This window comes from Poromitra crassiceps, assembly GCF_964638095.1.
Source record: "Poromitra crassiceps genome assembly, chromosome: 5".
Classification (NCBI taxonomy): Eukaryota; Metazoa; Chordata; class Actinopteri; order Beryciformes; family Melamphaidae; genus Poromitra; species Poromitra crassiceps.
Window position 1 is genome coordinate 38,037,001 of NC_139642.1, and position 23,752 is coordinate 38,060,752.

The 23,752-nt window shown below is 44.2% G+C and overlaps 2 protein-coding genes across 6 annotated transcripts in view; both read left to right on the forward strand.

The window, feature by feature from the left end:
* slc8a2b (solute carrier family 8 member 2b) overlaps window positions 1-1,386 on the forward strand; it is a gene marked incomplete at its 3' end in the record, with an annotated part of 45,979 nt that extends 44,593 nt beyond the window's left edge. For all 4 annotated transcript variants that reach the window (XM_083637927.1, XM_083637928.1, XM_083637929.1 and 1 more), the window contains one exon: window positions 1,010-1,386. In XM_083637927.1, coding sequence (XP_083494053.1) covers window positions 1,010-1,386 — 377 coding nt within the window. The remainder of the gene's footprint in view (window positions 1-1,009) is intronic.
* Window positions 1,387-11,588: 10,202 nt separating this feature from the next.
* On the forward strand, window positions 11,589-21,109 carry srsf7a (serine and arginine rich splicing factor 7a). 2 transcript variants are annotated; one of them, XR_014552717.1, is made up of 9 exons: window positions 11,589-11,781; window positions 13,764-14,000; window positions 14,209-14,418; window positions 14,813-14,905; window positions 15,595-15,633; window positions 16,324-16,368; window positions 17,053-17,151; window positions 18,150-18,683; window positions 20,597-21,109. XR_014552717.1 is itself a non-coding variant. In XM_083637144.1 (8 exons), the coding sequence occupies exons 2-8, from the start codon at window positions 13,774-13,776 to the stop codon at window positions 20,646-20,648; spliced, it is 765 nt and encodes a 254-aa protein (XP_083493270.1). In that variant the 5' UTR covers window positions 11,589-11,781; window positions 13,764-13,773; the 3' UTR covers window positions 20,649-21,109. The 2 variants fall into 2 exon arrangements, 1 of the variants encoding a protein (XP_083493270.1); XM_083637144.1 differs by lacking the exon at window positions 18,150-18,683.
* Window positions 21,110-23,752: the final 2,643 nt, after the last annotated feature.

Genomic DNA, 23,752 nt, shown 5'->3' on the forward strand with positions numbered 1-23,752 from the left:
TTTACCCTGAATTTATTTGAAGGAGCAAAACTTCTGCACACCTAAACTCGACGGTGCGTCGAAGAAGAACTCCCGCACAGGCGCACACTCTCTACTTGCAAATAAAGGTTTATTAAACAAAAGAATAACATTTCGGACCAACGACCTTCATCAGATTCTTCTTCTGACCATGAAATTTATTTAAAATTTAGACCTTCCTGTCACTTGTGTCCAAAGTGCCAAAGTTGATCCAAGGATGGCAAAAATGTTTGGTTCAGAAGTTAGTCGTGTTGTGCTAAGGGTGAATTTTTATGCCTCAGCCAGCGACAGCCGTGGCCGGAGGCATGCTCTTTTCAGGTTGTACGTTACGTATGTACGTACGTCCATCTGATATCTCATCATTTCTTCAAATTTGGCTCAAACATCCACTTTGACTCGAGGATGAATGATTAGATTTTGGTTCTCAAAGTTCAAGGTCGTAAGGTCGTAACCTCATGCCCAGGAAGGCCTGCGGGGAATTTCTTCAAATTTACTCAACCTCATTGGTTTTGCTGATATTGAGCTTCAGGTGATTGTCATTGCACCATGTGATGAAGCTCTCTATCAGTCCTCTGTACTCCTCTGTCAAAATCGTCTCTAAGTGAAGGCAGCATGTTTCTCACTGGAAATTATTCACTGGTATCATACATGTCAATATGATAACTGTCCATTTCGCCAAAATACACTCAATAGATTTTATTACATTGCTTCAGTGTCTGTCTGGATAGACATGGATGTAGACTGCAACGTGACTTGTTGGCGGAGGCATATAACCGTGAGGTGGTTATTTCTAGTGCCTTCATGCATGTATGTACAGTATATGTAGATCATTGTGTGTGTGTGTGTGTGTGTGTGTGTGTGTGTGTCTGTGTGTGTGTGTCTGTGTGTGTGTGTGTACACACACACACACACACACACACACATGCATACTGTATACGCGCGTGTGTGTGTATGTTTAACTCATTCTCTCCACCTCTTTCTCTCCTCCCAGACACCTTTGCCAGTAAGGTGGCCGCCACACAGGACCAACATGCCGACGCATCTGTTGGAAACGTCACCGGCAGCAATGCCGTCAATGTGTTCCTGGGTATCGGCGTGGCCTGGTCAGTCGCCGCCGTCTACTGGAGAGTCCAGGGGAAAACGTTCAGGGTGGACCCGGGCTCGCTGGCCTTCTCCGTCACCCTCTTCACCATCTTTGCGTTTATCTCCATGGGCGTGCTCCTGTTCCGACGCCGGCCCTCCATCGGCGGGGAGCTGGGTGGTCCCAGGAACTCCCGCATACTGACCAGCCTGCTCTTCCTCGGTCTGTGGTTCCTCTACATCCTCTTCTCCAGCCTGGAGGCCTACTGCCACATCGACGGCTTTTAGAATGACAAGGAGAACATTCTGGAAGATTACTGCACCGCGACACACACACACACACACACACACACACACACACACACACACACACACACACACACACACTTTGACATTCAATCCATACAGTCCATAGTTAAACATGATACAAGTTACAGATTCATCCATTTTAATAGGGCTTAGCACAGCCTGGCTATGTCCTGCTTATTGGATCTGATGCCGATCACGTACACAGGGATATTTCCATACTTCTGATACATGATTGACACCTACATGTTACAAACACTGGCACACTACATGCACACATGTATAAACCACCAAACACCAACACCAAACGCACACGCACGCACGCACACACACACACACACACACACACACACACACACACACACACACACACACACACACACACACACACACACACACACACACACACACAACACACACACTCACACACACACACGCACACAACTACAGGCATGATAGGGGGCAAAGCAAGTGTTTTTGTGAGGGAAGAGAAGTGTGAATAGAAAGTGAGGAGAGGAAGAGAGTGATGGACAGACATAAGGAGAAAGTGAGGAGAGGAAGACAGTGATGGACAGACATAAGGAGAAAGTGAGGAGAGGAAGAGAGTGATGGACAGACATAAGGAGAAAGTGAGGAGAGGAAGACAGTGATGGACAGACATAAGGAGAAAGTGAGGAGAGGAAGACAGTGATGGACAGACATAAGGAGAAAGTGAGGAGAGGAAGACAGTGATGGACAGACATAAGGAGAAAGTGAGGAGAGGAAGACAGTGATGGACAGACATAAGGAGAAAGTGAGGAGAGGAAGAGAGTGATGGACAGACATAAGGAGAAAGTGAGGAGAGGAAGACAGTGATGGACAGACATAAGGAGAAAGTGAGGAGAGGAAGAGAGTGATGGACACACATAAGGAGAAAGTGAGGAGAGGAAGAGAGTGATGGACAGACATAAGGAGAAAGTGAGGAGAGGAAGAGAGTGATGGACAGACATAAGGATGAAGTGAGGAGAGGAAGAGAGTGATGGACAGACATAAGGATGAAGCTGACAGTTGGGTCAGCGTCTAGACAGCAGGTTCATTCAATGGCAAGGTCATTGAGGATTTAGGTTAGATTGGAAAAGAAGATTGGAAAAGAAACTGAAATAAGATGGATAAGAGGATCAGAGCACCAATAGAAGAAGCAGACCTGGGACACAAACAAATAGTCACTTCAAACACAATTGAAGTGACTATTGACGTGAGTTGCATGGAACGAACAACAACGCCCTTCAAACCTTTCAACAAAAAGGGTTTTCAATCAGTGTCTCTCCCATGCCTCCTCTTCATCCCTCCTCTAATGGTACATCTTCACATTTCTTTCCTTGAGGAGGGGAGTGCCGTGTGACAACAGGAGTGGAATGTTTACAACAACAACAACAACAACAACAACAACAACAAGACAACTGAAACTTCTGCCATTATTTATTGCAGTGGGTGGCTTGGACATTGGTCCTCTGTCCACATCTGTCCACACTGCACTGTTGTAAATACCAGTGTACATAGAGTGTAGATGTTGTTTTCAGCAGAATATGGGAGACATTGTACATTTTTTACCTGAGTCCAGATGAATGGTGATTGAGCTGTGTGGCTGTGCTGGAAGTTTAAATATGGTTTTTATGTCTCCGCTGACTGACCAGATGAATGGTGGGTCCATCAGAATGAATTACTGTCCACTGACAACTGATGCTGAGCGCAGCATACTGAAGATTTCACATGCTGTTCCCTGCAAAACACATGATACAATGTGGTTTGATCTATGACAGGCAAAACAGAAGGTTACGTTACAGCAGCGGAGCATGTATTGTAAATGCACGCTTATCTAACGGGTGGGAAACTCTTCCCAGAAACCAGCCAAACGCTGTTAGTGTACACTTTGAACGTGGCTGACTTTGGCATTCAACCAGCCATCATCTAGAGATTTGTTCCACTCTAAAAATCTGATTTGGCTGGTAAAACTGTAAACTTGGCTGAAACGTTTTGGAATCCTGTGAGAGAGAGTTTCCCAGGGCCATACCTCCTCATCTTCAAATGTGTTTCTTTACAGGATATATGCCATGCAAGTCAGGGCCAAAGCCCTGTAGTGACAGAGGTTTGTATGTCAACCTGAAAGATGATTTGTTGCATGCCCCCATCCTGGTGAATTGCCAGATATTGAGCATATTTACATAGCCATTGATATGTAAAAGTGAATGAGCTGAACCAGTGTACATACTGTAAATGACATGCCTGCATCCGTGAGTCTGCTCAGTGGACAGTAAGCCATCAGCCGTAACTTGATAGATAAATCGTTCTATATGAAGCACTGCATGTAGGCAGACAGGAGGGAGGAGAGGTCAGAGGTCAGAGGAGGAAGCAGAAGGGATATTTCCCACCTCAGAAGGAGCGTAGGCGGGTGAAATGTCCTGTAACACCCCATGTAACATTTTCTCAAAATGTTTATGTTGATATTTGTTAACTGTGGTTTACGAATCTTTGCTGCCCTTTTGGCCCCAAGTGGAGGGGCTGAGGGCGGAGAGCATAGACATCAAATTCAGCCACCACTGTGGCATTGTGGGTAGTGACAGACTAATCCATTACTGTGGCATGTATCCTGACAGACTAATGGTTTCGATAGCAGCACGGTTACAGCATGGTTGACTCTGTCAAATCTGCATGGTCTGGTCGAAACAGTAGTTTACTTTCAAGGGTGAAGCCTCAAAAGCACATTATCTAGTGACTTCTGATCCAATCATTTCAGACAAAACAACAAAACACAATCCTGACATCAACTATCAGTCTGCACAGCATCCTAATCTACTCCATATTGATTACTTGCTACAGGATAGTGACTACTCATCAAATGCCTTAAGAAAGACTCCAGTAAAACATTCTAGTATTCAAGCTTTCACCTGTACAAACTCTGTCCTGGCTGCACTTTCTTTAATATGACACATTTAGACAGTGTTTTGTTTTGATTTCCTTTGTTAACACCAGGAAACAAACCAGTTAGTGTGCAATAAGTGAGACTGATCAGAGGCAACCTATTAGCAGACTGTAGAAAAAGCGTTTTCTGGTGATACCAACATCCTCAAAGGTGAAACTAGACATTTCGCTCTGTTTCCCCTTTTTTGTTCCGTGTTAATTCATTTGTGGCAAGAGTGCAATAGTAAGGCAGGAGGACACACTAAGAATGACTCAATATTATGCTAGAAAATCAGACATCTTGAGAGGGCCGTCTATACTCATCTGTAACGGAAACAGCAGATAGTGCTTAGCTTGAAGCGAGAGCGCCGTCGAAAAGCTGTGCAATAGGGGCAGAGTACTTTATAGGTTTAAATGATCATTTGTCTAATATGTAGTAACATAGCATAGGCTGCTGCTGTACAAATGGAAAGGCAGCTTTATTAAGGCATGCTCAGTATTGCATGGAGGAGCGTGAGAAGACGTCAGGGAGAAGGTGTAGGATTGTTAAGTGTTTCACAAAGTCCTCGCCCCATCGGCTGCTAAACGGACAGAAGAACATCCACAAAACTCAACCCGAACGCACAAGCAGCCAGGTGCAGACTGCTGGAGAACAAAACGCACAGTCCTCCCTCTGTGCTGTGACATTTACACACCGGCAGTTCAGATCACTTTCCACTAGGGCTGAAATGGCACTGTATAAATAAAGACGGGGGCAGTATCGTGTTCACAAGAAAACTTGTGAAAACAATACCACCCCCATCTGGCAGCGTCAGGTTAAAATGCCATGGCAAATGGTAGCAGTAGTGTGCAACCTTTTTTTTCTTTTTTTATTGTATGATAGAAAAAGTAGACTTAGGTACAGTAAGTGTTATGTCACAGTCAGCCCTTTCATTATTGAAATATTCACTGCCTATTATCATTACATTGCATATTTCTGTAAGGACCTAGAGATGTTCACCTACAAACAAGTGCTATACAAGTGGAATTTGTTACTACTATTATTATTACATGATAATATCAGATTCGATTCGTTTACCCTTAACTAATACTTTGTAAACTTTCTAAAAAAACATTTTGTATCTTTTCTTCGCAGATATAGCTGAGGTGGATTTGTTTTGTACTTCCAAACAATGTCTAGAATAGCATCAATATACAGTTGGTAGAGATTAGTGTAGATTATGCCATTGTTGATATTAGGCTAGTGGATTAGATTTTGATACATTTTCCACAATGAGGAAAACTCCCCCTTGAAACAGTGTAGTCTATCATAACCCAGCATAATCTCATCTGATTTACAACTTGTCTGCTGACTTGTTTGTGTCCGTGTTACATAACGTTTGTGTATATTTCTTGTCACCAGATTTTTTATTTAGATATTTACAAAAATATTATTTATCTATAGATAAGCTGCACCACACGTCCTTGAGGCAAAACAGTTTGGTGTTTAGTTCAGGGAGTGTGGATTCAATGTGCAATACAGAACAATACAGCATACATCTTGTTTCATTGATATAGCTTCGATCAGAATTCAGAAAAGTTTTACCCCAGGCAGGAGGTAAAAAACCCCAGAAAAAAGCAAACATCCTTTTTGCTCCAGTGTTTTTTGCGCCCTCCGAAAACTTACATTTATTTATCTGAGTGTTTGAGTGCAAGTAGCATGTTTACATGAAGAAACAGTGCTGAACATTGCCAGTATAATTGTCAGTCTTGTGCTGTCATGAGCAAAAGAGGGAGACCCAGTTCTGTTCCGGTAAATGTGATGCAGGTCTGGCTCAGCACCCCGACAAGCAGAACTGTCCACAATGTCCAGACAATGTTCCGTGTTTTGATGAACTTCTGTACTAACTGTCTGGCTTCGGCCCTTTGCTGTTCTATAGCTAGATGTGATGTCCCAACCCCCCTCATCCCCCGTTTACCCCCCACCCCAATGTGCTCCTGTGTTTGTTTCATCCGTGTTCCTCTGCAGATGCATGATGATTCCCCTCGTTCTGTGTGTTAGCAGCATGGTCTACTGTGATTGGATGCCTATAGGCGTAGCATATTTTATTGGGTCGACTCCCACGGTTGAATCCCCAAAACCAGAAAAGCTCTTTGTAAAATAAGCTGAGCAAGTGACACACAGATGCACCGTAATGGTGCAAACACACCAGATGCTGAAGCACCACAAATGGCCGTAAAACACCTTGAAGCGCAGCCAGTTTCTTTTTGGCGCCCTTGTTAACAGATTAGACCGCTCAGACCGGTTGGCACATGCCACCAGTTTCGGCGTCTGGTCTATTTTTTGCGTGTCAGGCAAGGCAGGAAGGCGGTACAAGTTGTGGCCGGCATGGGGCAAAACATGGAGCACGTCCGATGTGAACGGCCAGGCTCCTGCTGGAGCTGAATGTACGCTTGGTGGCACTTTCGGAGCTGGTGTGTTTACACCGTAAGGGGCCGTGTCCACAGGGCATGCTTTTTGAGTCAACACCTTTCTGCAATTCCTTTCCTAGAGTATGCTAAAGACACGCTGTACTCCTCTTCCTAGCACCGCGTGTGGCATTTCAGCGCGCTGTTTTTATTTTTTATTTTTTGCAGAGCACTCTGGGCGCCTCAAGTAGAAAACAGTTCACATTTGGAGAAGAGCGCTGCTCATCAGTGTCACTTTTTTTGACCGGCCAATCAAAATCGAGGAAGAGGCGGGACTAAAAAGACGTTAAAAGCAAAGCCTGCAGAGATATCTCTGCTTTTAGGGGTTCCGGGTGTGAGTTATCTTGTCGGCTTGATGTTAGCTTGCTATTTGCCTTGTTATGCTAGCTGTGTCTGTGCATGTTGGAAGCGCTCTGGGTATTCATATTTTTGATATCCAAAGCACTCCGCCATGAAAAAAGTTCCCTGTGGACATGGCCCCTGACGGTGCAAACACACCAGACGCTGAAGCGCCGCGAACAGCCGTGAAGTGCCAGGAAGCGCATCCTTGTTAACAGATTGTACCGCTCAGACCGGCCAGCGCGCGCCCTGAAGCGCCAGTTTCGGCATTGGGTCTATTTTTTGTGTGAGCCGCGAGTGATTGTGTCAAGCCAGGCAGGAAGTCAGTACGAGTTGTGACTGCCCTGGAGCAAAGCAAAGTGTGTCTGGTGTGACACTGCTCTAACTGAATTTAGCAGCGCTTTCGGAGCTGGTCTGTTTGCACCGTAACCCTTGTTACCTTTAGAAGCTGTGAAAAGAGCCTGCTCTGTTGTGTCAAGGCTACGTCCCAAACGAGCAACATCCCAGTTCATCTTTTTGTTTGTTGGTGTATGATATTTCTGTGTCTGTGTACCCCCTTCTCTCTTCTTCTCTTCTCTCTCTATATTTGAGGTGAGAGGTCCCATTCCCCTCCAGGTCTTGCTCTTCAACGTGTCTCTTTGTGAAGTTTTTCCTGTGATGAAAATTTCTGAACCTTTCTAGGGAAATAACGACCGAGTTAATACGATATGTGATAGAGATGTACATTTATCCAATACTGTAATAAATTATTAACTGAAGATATTTAACTTTTTTTTATGAAATGTGGAAAAACTACTAAAAAAAGATGACACTTGTTTTGAGAACATGGCATGAGGTGTAATGTGTTAACTGAAAGAAAATGAAGCTCTTTAATCAATTGAAGTTGACCTTATTTGAATATAGTTTATTTATTTTCAATGCTTACTGTGTCTGAGTCTTTATTTTTGCCCTAAATTAACATACAAACACATCAACACATACACACATCAAGAGACCCTGAGCTTACATGCTACTTGCGACTACTAGGCCTACCTAATAGGACAAATCAGAATGTTTGTAAACAAACAGATTAGCTATACTTCCAGGTGTAAATGTAACTGAATGATTGTGAGTACTCATGAGTCCCGAGTGGTAGCGAGTAGGTTGGTTAAACTCACTCCCCCAGTATAAAGGCAGTTAATCAGCTCCACCTTCTTGGTGCAGTGTGTCCGTCCCGCAAGCCAAAGATCAGCAGTTCAAATCCACCCCTGGGCAAGCGCTTAACATGGGCTGCTGCAAATACCATCAAACACAACGCCGTTACATAAACTCACCCCTTTCGTTTGTTTTAAGCATTATTCATAGTCAAAGCATGTCCTCTTTGAACTTTAACTTCCTACTTTAAGCTAGAAACTCCATTCAAACTTTAAACAGGTCATCCCTTTTAGTACTATGCTACTTCATCACCTTTTTTTTAATATTTTCTACTTTTTAAGAAATCGCAGTTTGCCTTGAGTGTGTGATGTAATGTCGCCATTCACTCTAGCTGAATATCCAGGCTGCATGTTTTCTAAATTGACACATTTTAAAACTGTGACAGTTCACACAACTTTAACACTACTAGATTATACATCAATGTCAAAATATAAGCGACATAATGTTTTTGAGATCATGTAGGCTATCATTTGTTTGACACAGCTCTTCGATTTTATTTCACACTAGTTTCTGCTGCAGCATCACAACATTGATTGTTATTTTTCAATTTTCTTTTTTTTGTAGTGCTATTTTACATTGAAGTCAACGGGGAGAGGCTTGTGTTTCCCCCATAGACTGTATAATAAATGGTTTCCCCCCTAAAAGGGGGCGGGAACATGTGCTGCCAGCAGCCGCCTACAAAATGACGTATTGCCGATTTAGTGCCAAGTGTATGTGATTGGATGAACGTTTGACGCTAGGCCAATCAGAGGCAGAGAGGGACGGGTCATGCCTTCGCCATCATGGGAAAAAAATATCGCAGCCTGGATGGAAGGGAATGTCAAGTGGCTAATTAGCCAGATCAGGATAGACGAATAATATATTTTAAGGTGAATAATAGGCCAGACTTCTGTCAGAGGACTGAAGCTTTATCTCTGGTCGGAGCTGACTGATAAATCAACAGAACAGAAGAAGGTAAGTGACGCTAGCCTAGCGCGTGTGTTGGCCATTGTTTATGAACAGTCTAGACTTGACTAATACCTGGATATAATTACAATACATCAGTATATGAGATGCATAACTTCATTATTGTGTAATTGTTAAAGGAAAACTCCGCCCATTTTCAACCAGCTTTGTATCATTAGAACATCAGTAGTATATCAGAAAACTGTAAACTGTTTTGAAGTCTGTCATTTAATTTGACAGTTATTGAGTGTTAAAGTGTGGACCAGTGACATCACTGGTCCACACTAACTCAAATTAATAACTCATTAACTCAAATCAACTCTCAATAACTGTCAAACTAGATGAATGACTTCAGTTTGACAGTTATTGAGAGTTAATTTGAGTTAATGAGTTATTAATTTGAGTTAGTGTGGACCAGTGATGTCACTGGTCCACACTTTAACACTCAATAACTGTCAAATTAAATGACAGACTTCAAAACAGTTTACAGTTTTCTGATATACTACTGATGTTCTAATGATACAAAGCTGGTTGAAAATTGGCGGAGTGTTCCTTTAAGGTTAATTTAAATTATCTCTTATCACATCGCTGTTTAGAGATGTCACAAAAGTTTAAATCTCAGGGATGCAAACTAGTCACATTTAGGTGTCAATCACCTTTTTCATGCACTTAATGGCCCATTTCCACCGCAGGTAGCGCGGTCCCGCTCCACTCGACTCGATAAATGGTCTCATTCCACCGGTAAAAACCGTCCCAGCCCGGGTTGAGTTGGGGTTGAGTCGTGCTATTTTTCATCCCTGCCTCGTCGGGGTTCTAGGGCTGTGAACCCGGTACCATACGGTGACGTGAAAACATTGTTGACGACTGATTGGTCAGGCAGAATCGTGTTTACTCTGTCTATCTACTGACTGTCAATGCAATGCTGCATACCAGTTTAGTGGGCTTACCTTCTCTTCTGTTATGTTATTTCCATCAGTCTTTTGTGTTGCTGCCTTCGCCTCTGGTGAAATAAAATCGTGGCGGTGGTTTCAATTGTTTTGAGAGAGAAAAAAGTCAGCTGGTCAGGAAGCCCTTGTAGTTGAGTGCAGCGCTCCGCTAGGCCGCAGGGGGGTCTTTGGTGAAGCCGCGGTCTTGCCTGGTGAGAGGCCGCCGGGGTAGAGGCTACTCTGTTGCGCCTCTCCCGCAACATGCAGCGCATGCATGTGAGTTTGACTAACAACAAAGTGATATCCATTCTCCTGGCCGATTGTCACATTCGCCCATGTACACTGTAGGTCATATAGGCACCAGTATTTCATAAACAGTTTAAAAGTTCTGTGGATGGATTTAATTGTAACATTATGTTATAGCCTACTTCGGTGTATAGGCGGAGGACAGATATGCGGTCGCTATGATGACCAGCTGTGGGCGGGCGGGGGCAGATGATCCGCGGTTGAAGCAGAACATCCATCGGGCCGAAACGAGTAGAGCCGACTGGTGACGAGCTGTGCAGGGCAGTAAAATGTGGTGGAAATGAGCCAAAACATGGACCAAAACTAGCACGGCTCAACCCCGACTCAATCCGGGCTGTCCACGTTTTTGATCGGTGAGACAAAAAAGCGAGACGAACTGGGCGGGGCCGTGCTGATACCAGTGGTGGAAATGGACCATTAGGCCTATGATTTTGTGTCTGCCCTGGTATCTGTCACCTTTTCACTATCAATGACTTTGCTGAATCCTATCAGATAGGGACACTGGGAGAAAATCTTATCAAATGGGGGTCCATGGTCTAATTTGTGCTTGTTTAGAGGTCCTTGATGTGATCATAGCTTCTCTGTTATGTCTACCCCAGACATTGTCTCGCTGGAAGGGAGAGGAGGCTGGCCAGCGAGACTACCCCAGACATGAATGGACAAAATCATTATGCAACAATAAATAAGGTGTGTGTGTGTGTGTGTGTGTGTGTGTGTGTGGGGGGGGGGGGGGGGGTCTGATTTGGGTCCCAGAGACTGCTCTCCTGACACCTGTGTCACACGGGCTGTGTGTATGGCGGGGGGAGGGGAGAGCTTATGACGGATCCTGTAACTGCACCATTGGCAGTAAATAATAAACTGGACACAAACTATCGAAAACATCTGATTGACAACAAGGGAGCAAGCTCAAACTACTACACTAACTAGTATGAAACAGCAGCCCGCATATTTCCAAGCGACTTTACAGAAAAACAAGCCCATGTCGGTTTAATAAGGGGGACTTGGCAACTGTGATACTGAAACCAAATATAAACCGTCCATTCGGCATTGCTCCTTTTCGACGAGTGGTGCGCAGATGCGGAAGTCGCCCGGTAGGGAGTCGTTTGGATCGAGGTGGAAGGACATGTGGAAGAGTTGCTAATGCTCGTCAAAGTGGCTAATTAGCCAGATCAGGATAGAAAAATAATATATTTTAAGGTGAATAATAGGCCAGACTTCTGTCTGAGAGGCTGAAGCTTAATCTCTGGTCGGAGCTGACTGATCAACGGAACTGCGGAAGAAGGCAAGTGACGCTAGCGCGTGTGTTCGCCATTGTTTATGAGTCGTCGAAGAGCAAGGGCTCCGACTAACTCCTGGATATATGTCCTTGGATATATCTAGCGTTACCAATAAATCGCTACATTAGTATAAGATATGCATATTATTTCATTGTTCTGGAATTGTTGGCGAAATTGTCTCTAAAAAAATTAAACCGCTGTTCAGAGATGGCTCGTTGAGAATATATTTGGCTGCATGCGCTCTAATCGCACAATGATTTACTGCACATAGACTCATCCACTCATTACGTTAATGTTGAATCAAATGATTGGTAGTAACGTTACCTGAAACGAAAACATTTAACGATTTTTACTGGCGTTTGTCCCCAATAAAATGGACCCTCTTAACCTTCGTAACAATAATAAATAGTCGTAATGAACAGTTCTGATTTTAACGGTTGACTTCCCGCAATGCTGTGCTGTAAACCAACCAATGCTACGACGACGCCATGTTTTAGCGTTAGTCGTGTTATGAGTTAATTCTCACAGATTTGTGTCGTTTAAATTGAGCTAATAACGTTGCTTGCCTGATCTTTGTTTCTAAAAAGCCTGGTGGGGGCGTGATCGGCGCGCTTAAACAATTGAAACAGTCTGGCGGTTCTCCCCCCCCCCCTTGCTTCCTTGCTACCACCGTTTTGAGGTGGTAAAACTTGTCTAACCAATGCCATTAATGATGGTTCCATTCCATTTCGGTGTTCCAGTGCCAAGTCCCCCGTTAATGTTATTGGTTACACCTGCTTTACTTTCTGCTTTACCACCTCAAAACTGTTGCTGTGATAAGGGCCTATGCGGACTGCATTCTTTCGAATGGCATGCAGGGGGCGACTCCACCAGCTGCAAAAAGAAGTGATTGTATGGAAGTCATTGGAAAATGACCCTACTTCTCGCTTGATTTATGGCCCAGGGTCCCCCATGGTCATGACATTCCTTAAAAAATTGTTTTCCAGGCCTGGAAAAGGTTTGGAATTACCGCTGTTTTTGAAAAGTTGGGGAATTGACAGTGTTTTTGGTGTATTTTTGTTAAAAATATGTTTATAAAAATCCCAAAATATGTCTTAATTAATGTTGTGTGAAATATGTTTTTTGTATTACATATTTAAAATCTAGACCTGCGCTGCACATGTTGACGCTTCACTAGTATCACGTGATATTCATAGTACAGTATTCCCATGTTCAGGAGTTCACTGCATCATCATAATTGCAATGGCAAAATTGCATAAGTGGGCAGGCAGTGTTAGTCACGATTTGTCTGTTAGTCACGATGTCATAAATCGAATTGTGATGTCATCAGTGATGTCACTTGAGCAATTGTGATGTCACCAATGATGTCATCAGTGATGTCACTTGAGCAATTGTGATGAGCAATTGTGATGTCATCGGTGATGTCACTTGAGCAAATGTGATGTCATCAGTGATGTAATAAATCCTTTCTGGCTGAGGTGATATAAGTGGTGGGAGTACAAGGCAGAGTCTCCACCCTAGAAATCGAGCGCTAGTGTGTGAAAAGAGCTTTTGGCTGAGGGCATCGTGCTACAATGTAAATATCTATGTACTTAAAGGGTCGCGGATGGTCATGAAAAATATATTCTGGGTCCTTGAAACTGAAAAGTAATGGAAAAGTTTGGAATTTTGTCTGTGAAAAATTGTGGGAACCCTGATGGCCCCAGTAAACAATGTCCTAAATGCGTTATGGTCTCAATCGCTAGTTTCAAGTCTTCAATACAGCATGATGTTCATTTTGGTAAATTATGTCCCCATTTTGACTACATAGGCGATAAAGCAGACTGTTTTGGGGCGTGATTGACAGGTCGCCTAGTGCAGATCACAGACCAATAGCAGACCGCACTGCGCCTCTTCTCGTAAAGCTGTTTCAGTGTGAGTGTTGGCTAATAAATGTCTGTCTGATTTCTGCATAATTAAGCCCTGCCAAACCTTCTTTTCCCACCAGGACAGGAGAGATGTCTTACTACTCATCATCCTCCCGGAGTTCATCTCGGAACACTGACTGTAAAGTCTATGTGGGCGACCTGGGCAACGGTGCTGCCAAGGGCGAGCTGGAGCGAGCCTTCAGTTACTACGGCCCGCTGCGGAATGTGTGGGTAGCCAGAAACCCAGCCGGGTTCGCTTTCGTAGAGTATGAGGATCCCAGAGATGCAGAAGATGCTGTGAAAGGCATGGATGGAAAGTGAGTACTCAGTGTTTACCTTGTATTCAGTCAGCAGGCTTTTTATCCAAAGAAACATTTTAGCACTGATAACTGATTTGGAATGATCACTAGCCCAATTGTTTAGCAGTTAATATTTTCTTTCTGAGTAAGTAAACAAAAAACCACTGCGACCTGCATGACGACCATAGCTATGACTCAAAACAGCCTCTTACCTCCCAACTCTCAGGGTCCTGTTTGGTTCCCGTATTCGTGTGGAAATGTCAACAGGCCTGTCCAGGAAGGGACGTGGTCGCCCCAACAGAAGCCATTTTGACCCCAACGATCGGTGTTACCAGTGTGGGGACCGGGGCCACTACGCCTACGACTGCTACCGCTTCAACAAGAGAGGAGGAGGAGGAGGAGGAGGAGGAGGAGGGGGCGGCGGCCGCCGCAGCAGGTAAAGAAAGGAGTACTGTTTTTAGGTCTGTTCATTTTTGGGTCGTTTACTTTGACATCCACATAATGTGGCAAGGTTATGGCTGAAACGGTAATCCTGTTGCCTGCCTGATGTACTATCAAAGGAAAAGATGCAGATCCAAGATGAACAACTAATGAAGCATAACTATTTCACTAGCGGGGGCACCCCTTATGGCTCGCCGTGTAGAGCGCGTGCCATGCGGCTCAGTCCTTCCTGCCGCGATCTGGGATCGAATCTGGCCCGCGGTCCATTGGTGCATGGCCTCCCCTCTCACCCATGTCTTCCTGTCCCTCTTGCTGTCCCAAATCTTGCTGACGAATAAAGCATCAAAATGCCTGACCAAATCATTGAATGCTGGATTTTGTCTTTCCAGGTCTCGCTCCCGTTCTCGGTCTCGCTCCAGGTCCCGGTCCCGTGGACGTCGCTACAACAACAGGTCTCGCTCCCGCAGCCGTAGCGCCGGCCGGTAAGTCAGCACTGGAACCAAACTAGCCACCTTTTTGATCCCAAAATAGGAGGGTTTCTGGGTGTTTTTGTTTCTGCCGTGGTATCAGTCATCTTTTTCACTATCCATGACTTTGCATTCCTGAACAATAGAAACGTTTAATTCCTAAATGACACATCCACAAGTTTAAGGGGAAAATGGACATCTGCTCATACTAAATAATTGCTGGTACAAGGCAAGCGCTTACAATGGATTAGGATAACAGCCATGAATCATCAAGACTTTTGCCAAATATTGACTGATTAATTATTTGCAAAAATAGATTTATTTAACCCTTACATCGCTCTAACCATCTTCACAGGTGAGATGTTTTGGGTTACATGTCAGTGCTGTGGCATTGTACAAAAGTGTGGTGTAGGAGAGTGCAGGTTGATGGGGGGGGGGGGGGGGGGGGGGCACGAAAGCCAAAATTAGCCAGAGGTTTAATGAAGATACAAACACAAACTGTCACTTCACATTTGAAATCAGTAGTGCTATTGTGTCCGTCCTCACAGGATGTAATTTGTATTAATTTAGCTCATTCACATGCCTTCATCCAAGGCCCATTTTAAGAGTGGAATTTGTGCCTTAGACCCCCACTTCTCTCTCTTCCCTCTCTATTTTAAAACAGAATGTACTCTTATTTTTATTTTTTGTCTTTCTGTCTCCAGCCGTCGCAGATCCCCCTCCTATTCCAAACACAGGAGCAGGTAAGACTACAGTTTGTTCTACAGTAACAAAATACTTGTAGCTGCATTCTTGTGCTCTGTGACATTGTGTATCAGATTCACTTCAGACCAACAGTACAATACACAGACATCTGCCTGTACATACATCTACACAGTAGCTGGTCATTAGCCTCCAGCAAGCAAAGTAGTGGTGTTCAGGCATCCTTTGCACATGGCTCATACATGCAATCATTATCACTTGGCCTATGGCCATGTTCTTTAGGATCAATAACCTTTGAAGTGGAAACATCCCTTTTTTCCTTTTTCTTTTTTTACATTTCATCAGTCAAAGAAGGGCTTCTGAAGTAGCACCGGATGTCATTATTAAATTATTGCATGGCAATCATTTGGCATTCCACATGTGTACATTTGATGCACTATCTCCATAGATTCAGATCCAACTTTGTACATGCGTTGTTTTTCATGCACCACATGATGTGAAATGTAAACCTTGTCAGGGTGAAGTGAAGCAGTTGACTGTATACATACAGTGTAGCCTGCCTGTGAAGGAGTGCAGGGGGGGAGACAAATACTTCCCTCAGGCATCAATAGAAGACTAGTGGAGCTTATGTAATTTGTTCAGCCATAACCCAGTCATCAACGCCTTGAGTGTGTTGACATCATTTCCCCCAAGAGCTGTAGTTAAACCCACTTGACCTCCTGTGTCATCAGGTCTGGCTCCCCAGCTCGCTCCAAGTCCAGGACTCCAGCGAGGAGGTAGGTTATGAACACTGCTCTATGGAAATGTGAGGGGCAAATGTTCAAGTCGGAGTACGTCTGCGTTTCAAACCAGGTTCAGAAAGACTGGATCCAAAATCACATCATTCAATTCAACCGATCAGTTGGCTTGTTGTAACATTTTGTTTTAAGCTAGGGATTAGAAAGGGATTTCCCTTCCGCTCTTGACTGAAATGTTCAGAGCCAATGGCAGAGCTTATACCTGCTTCTGTTGAGTCAGACTGACACAAGTGATGTTTTTGATTCATTAAATGAAGACCTGAAAATGGGAAGTTAGCTAAAAATTGTAATGGTTTTGTATTTCAATGATTATTAATTCACAAAATGATTTTGATGTCTGTACCACTGTTGGTGTGTTGTCTGTTCACATGTTTCTCTCTTCATATATTGTCAGTCTGGCTTCAGTTTGAGACTGTTGCCCAGAGAAAAGCCCTACTTAGAACACAGATAATTCCAGTCCTCACTTGTGAGTCACATTTGAAATGGTTCTAAAATAAGTTTGTTTTGCTTCCATGTATTAAAGCGGCCAGCTAAAAGCTGTTAGATTTATTAAAGCGGCCAGCTAAAAGCTGTTAGAAATGAGGCAAAGTGTTTCACGGCTAATTGCTTCTAAAATTCACTTAAAAAATAATCTGTAGTTTTAACGTCTCTGTTTACCTCCAGTCGCTCCAGGTCTCGTTCTCGCTCTGGCGCCGCGCCCAGGAGACGCTCCGCCTCCCGCTCTCGATCCCGCTCCCGTTCAGCCAGCCACAAGAGGACCAGGTAAACTCTCTGACTAGCTTCTCTCTCACACTGAGTAAGGCTGTAGGCAAATGACATGTTTAACTCTGCCTGTCTTTCTATAGCTTCTAGTGCTTAGTTTTGCCAGTTCTAGTTGGCTTGGCCAGGGCGTTCTAAGTGAACATTCGGTGTAGGAAGAAGTTAGATCATCCCTTTCCCCTCTTCTCAGATATGATGGTTCAGTGTATACCTAGTTTACATTCCAGCTGAGGTTCAGCCATGTTAGCCAGAGCTAAGCATGCCATCCTGGGTAAGTGATGACGGTTAAATAGACTCTCCACCCCAAACCTGGGAGCAACGCACCATGACCGAATGACTGCCGCAGGACTTGGAAACGGACAGCCGATGATGAGTCTACCAGTCTGCCTCAACACCAGAGATCTTCAAAGTCTTCTGCCGCTGCTATTGGCTAGTAGAGGAGAGGTGAGGACTAGAGAAAGGTGACTTGTAGGGAACTAGGGAAGTAGCAGTAGCTGAAAGTTATCTCCTCCCATGTGTTCTCTTTCATCTCATCACAGCTGAGACATTTCAGCACTGTGTAGGCACAGTGTAGCTGTTAATCCAGTCCCACCACATCTAAAGAGAAAGGATTGAGGGCACATGAGAGAAAATGTCAAGGAGTGGATATTTATCACAGACTGCTTGCACAGATAGAGAGAGCTACACCCTTCCATATCCTCTGTAACTCTTTTGATCTGACCTTTTCTACATGTAGTTTTAATCTGAATTATGAGTGTAGACTGACAGAAAGAGAATTTCTTAGATCAAATAGACCAGTGGCAAAGAAATGTGTACAGAGGTAGGATTTAGAAATGTTCTCCCTCTATTCCAGCTTCCAGATTTATCCATCCTTTGTGAATTTGACTAGTTTATCAGACACAGATATCAGGAGTATTTCCCAGATAGAAATCAGCTGAGATCAGACTACACGTTAAGCATCTTTGCAGCAGTTTTGTTTATTTTTCATATTTTCTTTAAAGCGTGTGGTGGGAGCTGAGCACTGCACAGGCACCACAGCTGATCCCAGGCCCATGGTCTGCCAGCTGGCGGTGTGTACGTCCTGCGGGAGGGTGACTAAGCGCTGACCCGAGAGATCAGCGTTCGCCGCAGCTGGTGTTAGAGAGAGAGAAAGAGGTCGACCGACCGACCGAGCCCTCCCCACACTGAATGAGTGGCTGTCTGTTCAACCGACGCTCAGACGAGATCAGCCCGCGCACACATACAGTTCTACTAGAGTCACCCAGCCAGCCTTCAGACCTACCAGAGGGCTGACCCGCACAGTTCAGAGTTCCACCACTACCTTTTTAAACCCATTACCTACCTACCTACCTACCAACCAGAGATGTTCGACCTCTGGCTTAGCTTCTGAAAGTGAGAGAGTGAGAGACGGCTGACGAGAGATCAGTCTTCAAGAGCTTCCCAGCACAGTGTCTCTTCGAGTTGTAGTCGTCCATCCTTCAGTCCTTTCGTCCTTCGCGTCTCTGTACTTGTTGTTTCTGCCACTGTCTCCAAAGGTAACCAAAAACCAAACCCCCTGACACGGTTACAAACTGACATTTTGATGGTGAAAACACAGAACACACAGCTCATTATAGAGCTAATGTTGAACCTTACTAAGCATGCTCAAAGAGTACAAACGTGTGAGTCGTGTGTGTGAGTGAATGATCGAGTGACAGAAGGAAACGCACAAATATTGGTTTACATTTCTGAGGAGGCTTATGTCAGCAGATATGTTACTGTCCTTAAGCTAAACATGTTTTAGCCTGATTACCATACATTTTCACCCACTACACCAGCAAAATAACTCAAACTACCAAATATTTACTCGTAATTTGTGATGCTCCCTTGATTCTAAGTACAAGCCCTAACTGTCTCCTCGGCACAGAGCAGAAGCTATGGTTGAGGTGGCAAGGCTTGTGTTTAGCTTCTGCCTTGGGGCCATAATCTCTGAAATACAATAGACCTTATTCGCTAACCCCGGACAGCGCCATATTGTTGACATACCGTCCTGCAGCTGACAACTATAGTAACGGCCTTATTGTCATTTCTGTTCCATTACAAAATAGCCATAGTGATGACAGCAATAAAAACCCCAGAGTTGTTGTTTGTATGCTGCCGTTAATGCCTGTAATAATAAACAAAAGAAAAAACGAGGTGAACAGACTTTGCTGTGAGGAGCTGTCAGAAAGTTTCACCTGTCCTAACTATTAACACATCTTCTGTGCTGCTGACGTATCCTCCGTCTCGCTCCGTTCACGTCTGTGGACGGTAAAGATAGAAACAAACCACGGGGACTTTATTGCTGTCATTACTACAGCCGTGTGTAACGCAGGTCACCATCCGAACACAATTGGAACAATACAAGTAACGCTAACGGCGGCTAGCTTCCTATAAACTCTACTCTTACATAGGCTGTCACTTAAAGCGGCTGTGCTATGTCAACAACATGGCGGCAGTGGGCGTGTCCGTACGTGAGTGACATCAATCGAATAAGGTCTATAGACTACTTGCACAACGCCACTACTTCCTGAAATGAGTAGGGCATCTTGGTTTCCTGTCCTACACTATTGGATGAACTGATTCATGTCAGGTGTGCCTGATCACTGTTGTGACTGCCGCAGTCAGGCACACCTGACATTACTCAGTTCATCCAATAGTGTAGGACAGGAAACCACTATGCCCTACTCATTTCAGGAAGTAGTGGAGTTGTGCAAGTAGTCTATTGGCTTCCTTGAATGACTGGCACTTAGACAGATCATCATTCTGACAGAACAACCTTAGTTTCCTTGGGCCGGGTACTTCTACAAAATGTACATTACATACAATTACAAAATTCAACAGACATTTTCACAAAGTGCAATCATGAAATTCAACAAGAATTTTAAGCTGGATGAATTGAAAATTATTAAATCAGTTTATCCCCAATCTGGGAACCCTCAGTCTATTTTGACGTGGACATAGACTCTGGGACAGCCAGAGCTTTTTTAGAGGCTTCCTGTACAGCGCAAATCTTTCGCCCGGGACTCCCGCCTCCGCGCAGTGCAGCTCTGTTGTTGTACCCGTGAAAATAAGAGTTCTGTCCCGAATGCTAGTGAATATATATATAAGAATTTGGGTGTTTAGCCTTCAAAATAAAAGCGACGCAATGTATGTTTTTAAAAGGCACCGCTGCGCAGAAGTGGAAGTCCCGGGCGGAAGATCTGCGCTGTAAAAAAAGGTCCGGCTGTCCCAGTCTATTTCCGTGCTGAAATAGACTCTGGGTTCCCAGATTGGTTTTGCCCTGACCTGTATGTTTATGAAGTATCTTAGCCAAGGGAACGTCAAAGGAACACATTTTGCCTAAAGGGGGTCGGGAGGTTGGAGACTGTTGTGATCGTTCTGCCGCCTGTCTCTGCTGCCAGTTAACTCTGCTCTCTTTCTGTTTCAGTCGTTCCCGCTCACCAAGCGCGAAGCGAAGCCCCACGCCACGAGCCGACTGAGTGAAGAAGAATAACCCCCCGCCCCCCTTTTGAGAACTAGCGAAAAATATCCTCAAAATTTACTTTTTTCCCCTTTTTTTCTTTTATACTGTTATTGCACTCTGGTTGCTTTTGAGCTCAGAAATGCAGTTTGCCCCTCCTACTCATCTGGCATAAACACAGACAGACACACTGAGTGGCTGGCCTGCATGCCTATTATGATCATGATGTCACATTCCTACAGCAGAGACTGATACTTGCATGATGTCTGTTCTACTACTGCACTGCCCTTTTTACAAAGGTTATCAGCTCACTGTCCACTGAATAGATTTTTCCCTGTGTACTGATCTGAAATTTGTTTGTGTTTTTTGTTTTTAATTAAAAGTATACCTGCTAAGTTTGATTTCTGGAAGGGCTGCTTTAGCTTTTGCTGTCTGATGGTGGCAGTTTTATTTTTGAATAAATCTCTTAGACATAACGTGTCCGTTTGTTTTGAGAGTTTCTGTTCACCATAAGGAGTATTCCGGAATATCGCAACTGTATTGGTTTTCTTTTTAATGGGGGCTGGCTGTGAGAATGTGCAATTTGTTACTTTTATGTGTTGCCCTGATAATACCCATGAATATTTCATTGCATCCCTCAATTAGGCCTATTTAATTTCATGTTGCTGGGGGAGGAAATTCAAAAGTGATCAGTAACCGCAACCTCAGACTCCTATCTCTAGTCTATGCCAAGGCCTAATGATGCATCCACCATCTATTTGGCTAAAATGTATGGAGGATTTTTTGAGTACTGGCAGTTTTCGTGGATAATTTGGAAAATACCGTTTTGATACTGTGTTATTGCAATGCAGTCCATTGAGTCAACGTCGAGTCTACACCATTGGGTCTGGTTCCAGGGCGTCCCCTGCAGCAAACTGATAAATTGTAAACTTCACCATTACTGCATCTCATTCATGAGAAGTTGACACTATTAGAGAATGAAGGACTTTTTTTTAATCAGTTTGTAATCTCTACCTACAGTAAAGATAGTCATGGAATTATGGCCAAAATCACATGTAACAATAAAAATAGTCGTAGGTTTGGGTTTAAGAGACGGGTAGGGTAGGTCCTACTTGATATGTGAAAGGTTGAGAACCACCAAAGATACTAAAGTATCGAAGTGACGCGAGGTTACTCTGGAACCACTTATCTACACTGTATTTTACCTTTTAATTTTACTTTATAATTATTTTACTGTCTGATAAATACACCCATAGATGTTAGATATCTAGGAATACATCACCCACACAACCTCTTGCATGCCATATATACACCATGGATGCTTTAATACAACCCACATTAACCTCGCGTCACCAGGGTCTTCTCGGCGAGAACGAGCCTGGCCTCCGTTCACAAGTGACTGTCACCCTGCCTGTTTCCGGCCTAGAGCCCGCCCTAGACAGGAAACAACAGCGGAAATAGCTTGTTAACTTGACAATCAGACAACGAATAAGAAAATAAAACGGCAAACAACAAAACAAAAGATGGACGTACCGAACGAAGTTTTTGAAGAAATTCTTGTAGAAACAATGCGGATTCACAATATCACATTTTAAGCCAATACAGAAGCTTTACTTTTCAAACAAATGGCCAGTTGATGGAATAGTTATAACGCTAGTTGTCTGTCCGCTGTTATCGATAATGGAGGATCAAGTACAACAGTTGAAGCATCTCCGCTGCCTGTGCTGGGAAAGACATGGACATTGATCATAAGATTTCACATGGCGAGTACTCCATTGTCTTGACTCTCCAGAAACCTTCCTCGGCAGTTCTTTTCAGGGTCTAGCTAAACCTCGCCGCGTCAAGCTAACGGCAACAAAGACGTTTTTTGGCGCACTTATTTCCGGTGTTGTTTCCTGTTTCCTTGGTGCCCCCATGACAAAAAGCGGGGTGGAAGGTGCCCAGACTACATCGTCTTTCTCGCCGAGAAGAGCCTGGTGACGCGAGGTTACCCACATCTAGTGTCCTCTAGTAAGAGAGTGGCGTCAGCGGAGGACCAAAACTGCGAGACTCATTAGCCAATGAACAGCCAGGAATGGGTCTCGCGCTACTTTTGCATGCTAAAATAAAGCTGATAATGTACAATTTGATTCAAGGGATGAAAACCCCTTTCAAAGTACAACACAAACTGTCTATTTTGCTGCAACTCGACAGTGCTGCTGCTTTTTTTTTACTCAAGAGTTCCACTTTCTACTTCCTGGAAAAAAACTGGTCCATTGATGTGAATGGAGATACGGCTCTGCCCACATTAGGTAACCTCGCGTCACCAGGCTCTTCTCGGCGAGAAAGAGCCTGGCTCCCGCCCACAATTGATTTTGTCACCCTAGGGTTCCGGCCTAGAGCCCGCCCTAGACCGGATGGCAGCGTTTCTAGCTCGTCAACTTTCACGTTAACTTGACAATTTGACCCAAGTATCAGAACGGCAAACAACAAAACAAAAGATGGACGTACCGAAGTTCTTTTAGAAACATTGCGGATTCACAATCTCACATAGTTTTAAGCCAATACAGAAGCTTTGCATCAGACAATTAATCGAGGCATCAAGCTAACAGCAACACAGATGTTTTTTGGCGCACTGCCTTCCGGTGTTCATTCTGGTTCCGTGGTTTACGCCCCATGACAAAAAGCGGGGTGGAAGGTGCCCAGACTACACATTAGGTTACAGTAGATATATGTTAGGTTATCCCACTTCGAGTAGTCTGGGCACCTTCCACCCCGCTTTTTGTCATGGGGGCGTAAACCCCGGACCCAGAATTAACACCGGATGGCAATGCGCCTAACAACGTCTTTGTTGCCGTTAGCTTGACGCGGTGATGTTACCTAAACTAGAGTCTGATCAAAACAAAGCTAGCGTTACATAAAACAAAACGTTCATGCAATATCGCATCTCTGCCACCACCGCCTGACACACCGGTCAAAACGGTGAAAGAGGATTCTGATACTTGGGTCAAATTGTCAAGTTAACGTGAAAGTTGACGAGCTAGAAACGCTGCCATCCGGTCTAGGGCGGGCTCTAGGCTGGAACCAGTAGGGTGACAAAATCAATTGTGGGCGGGAGCCAGGCTCTTTCTCGCCGAGAAGAGC

Excerpts from the sequence above, each read along its gene's own strand:
- srsf7a (XM_083637144.1), top strand. The coding sequence starts at position 13,774 with ATGTCTTACTACTCATCATCCTCCCGGAGTTCATCTCGGAACACTGAC. Across the intron at positions 14,906-15,594 it reads CGCAGCCGTAGCGCCGGCCG|CCGTCGCAGATCCCCCTCCT; the intron begins GTAAGTCAGCAC and ends TTCTGTCTCCAG. Across the intron at positions 16,369-17,052 it reads TCCAGGACTCCAGCGAGGAG|TCGCTCCAGGTCTCGTTCTC; the intron begins GTAGGTTATGAA and ends GTTTACCTCCAG.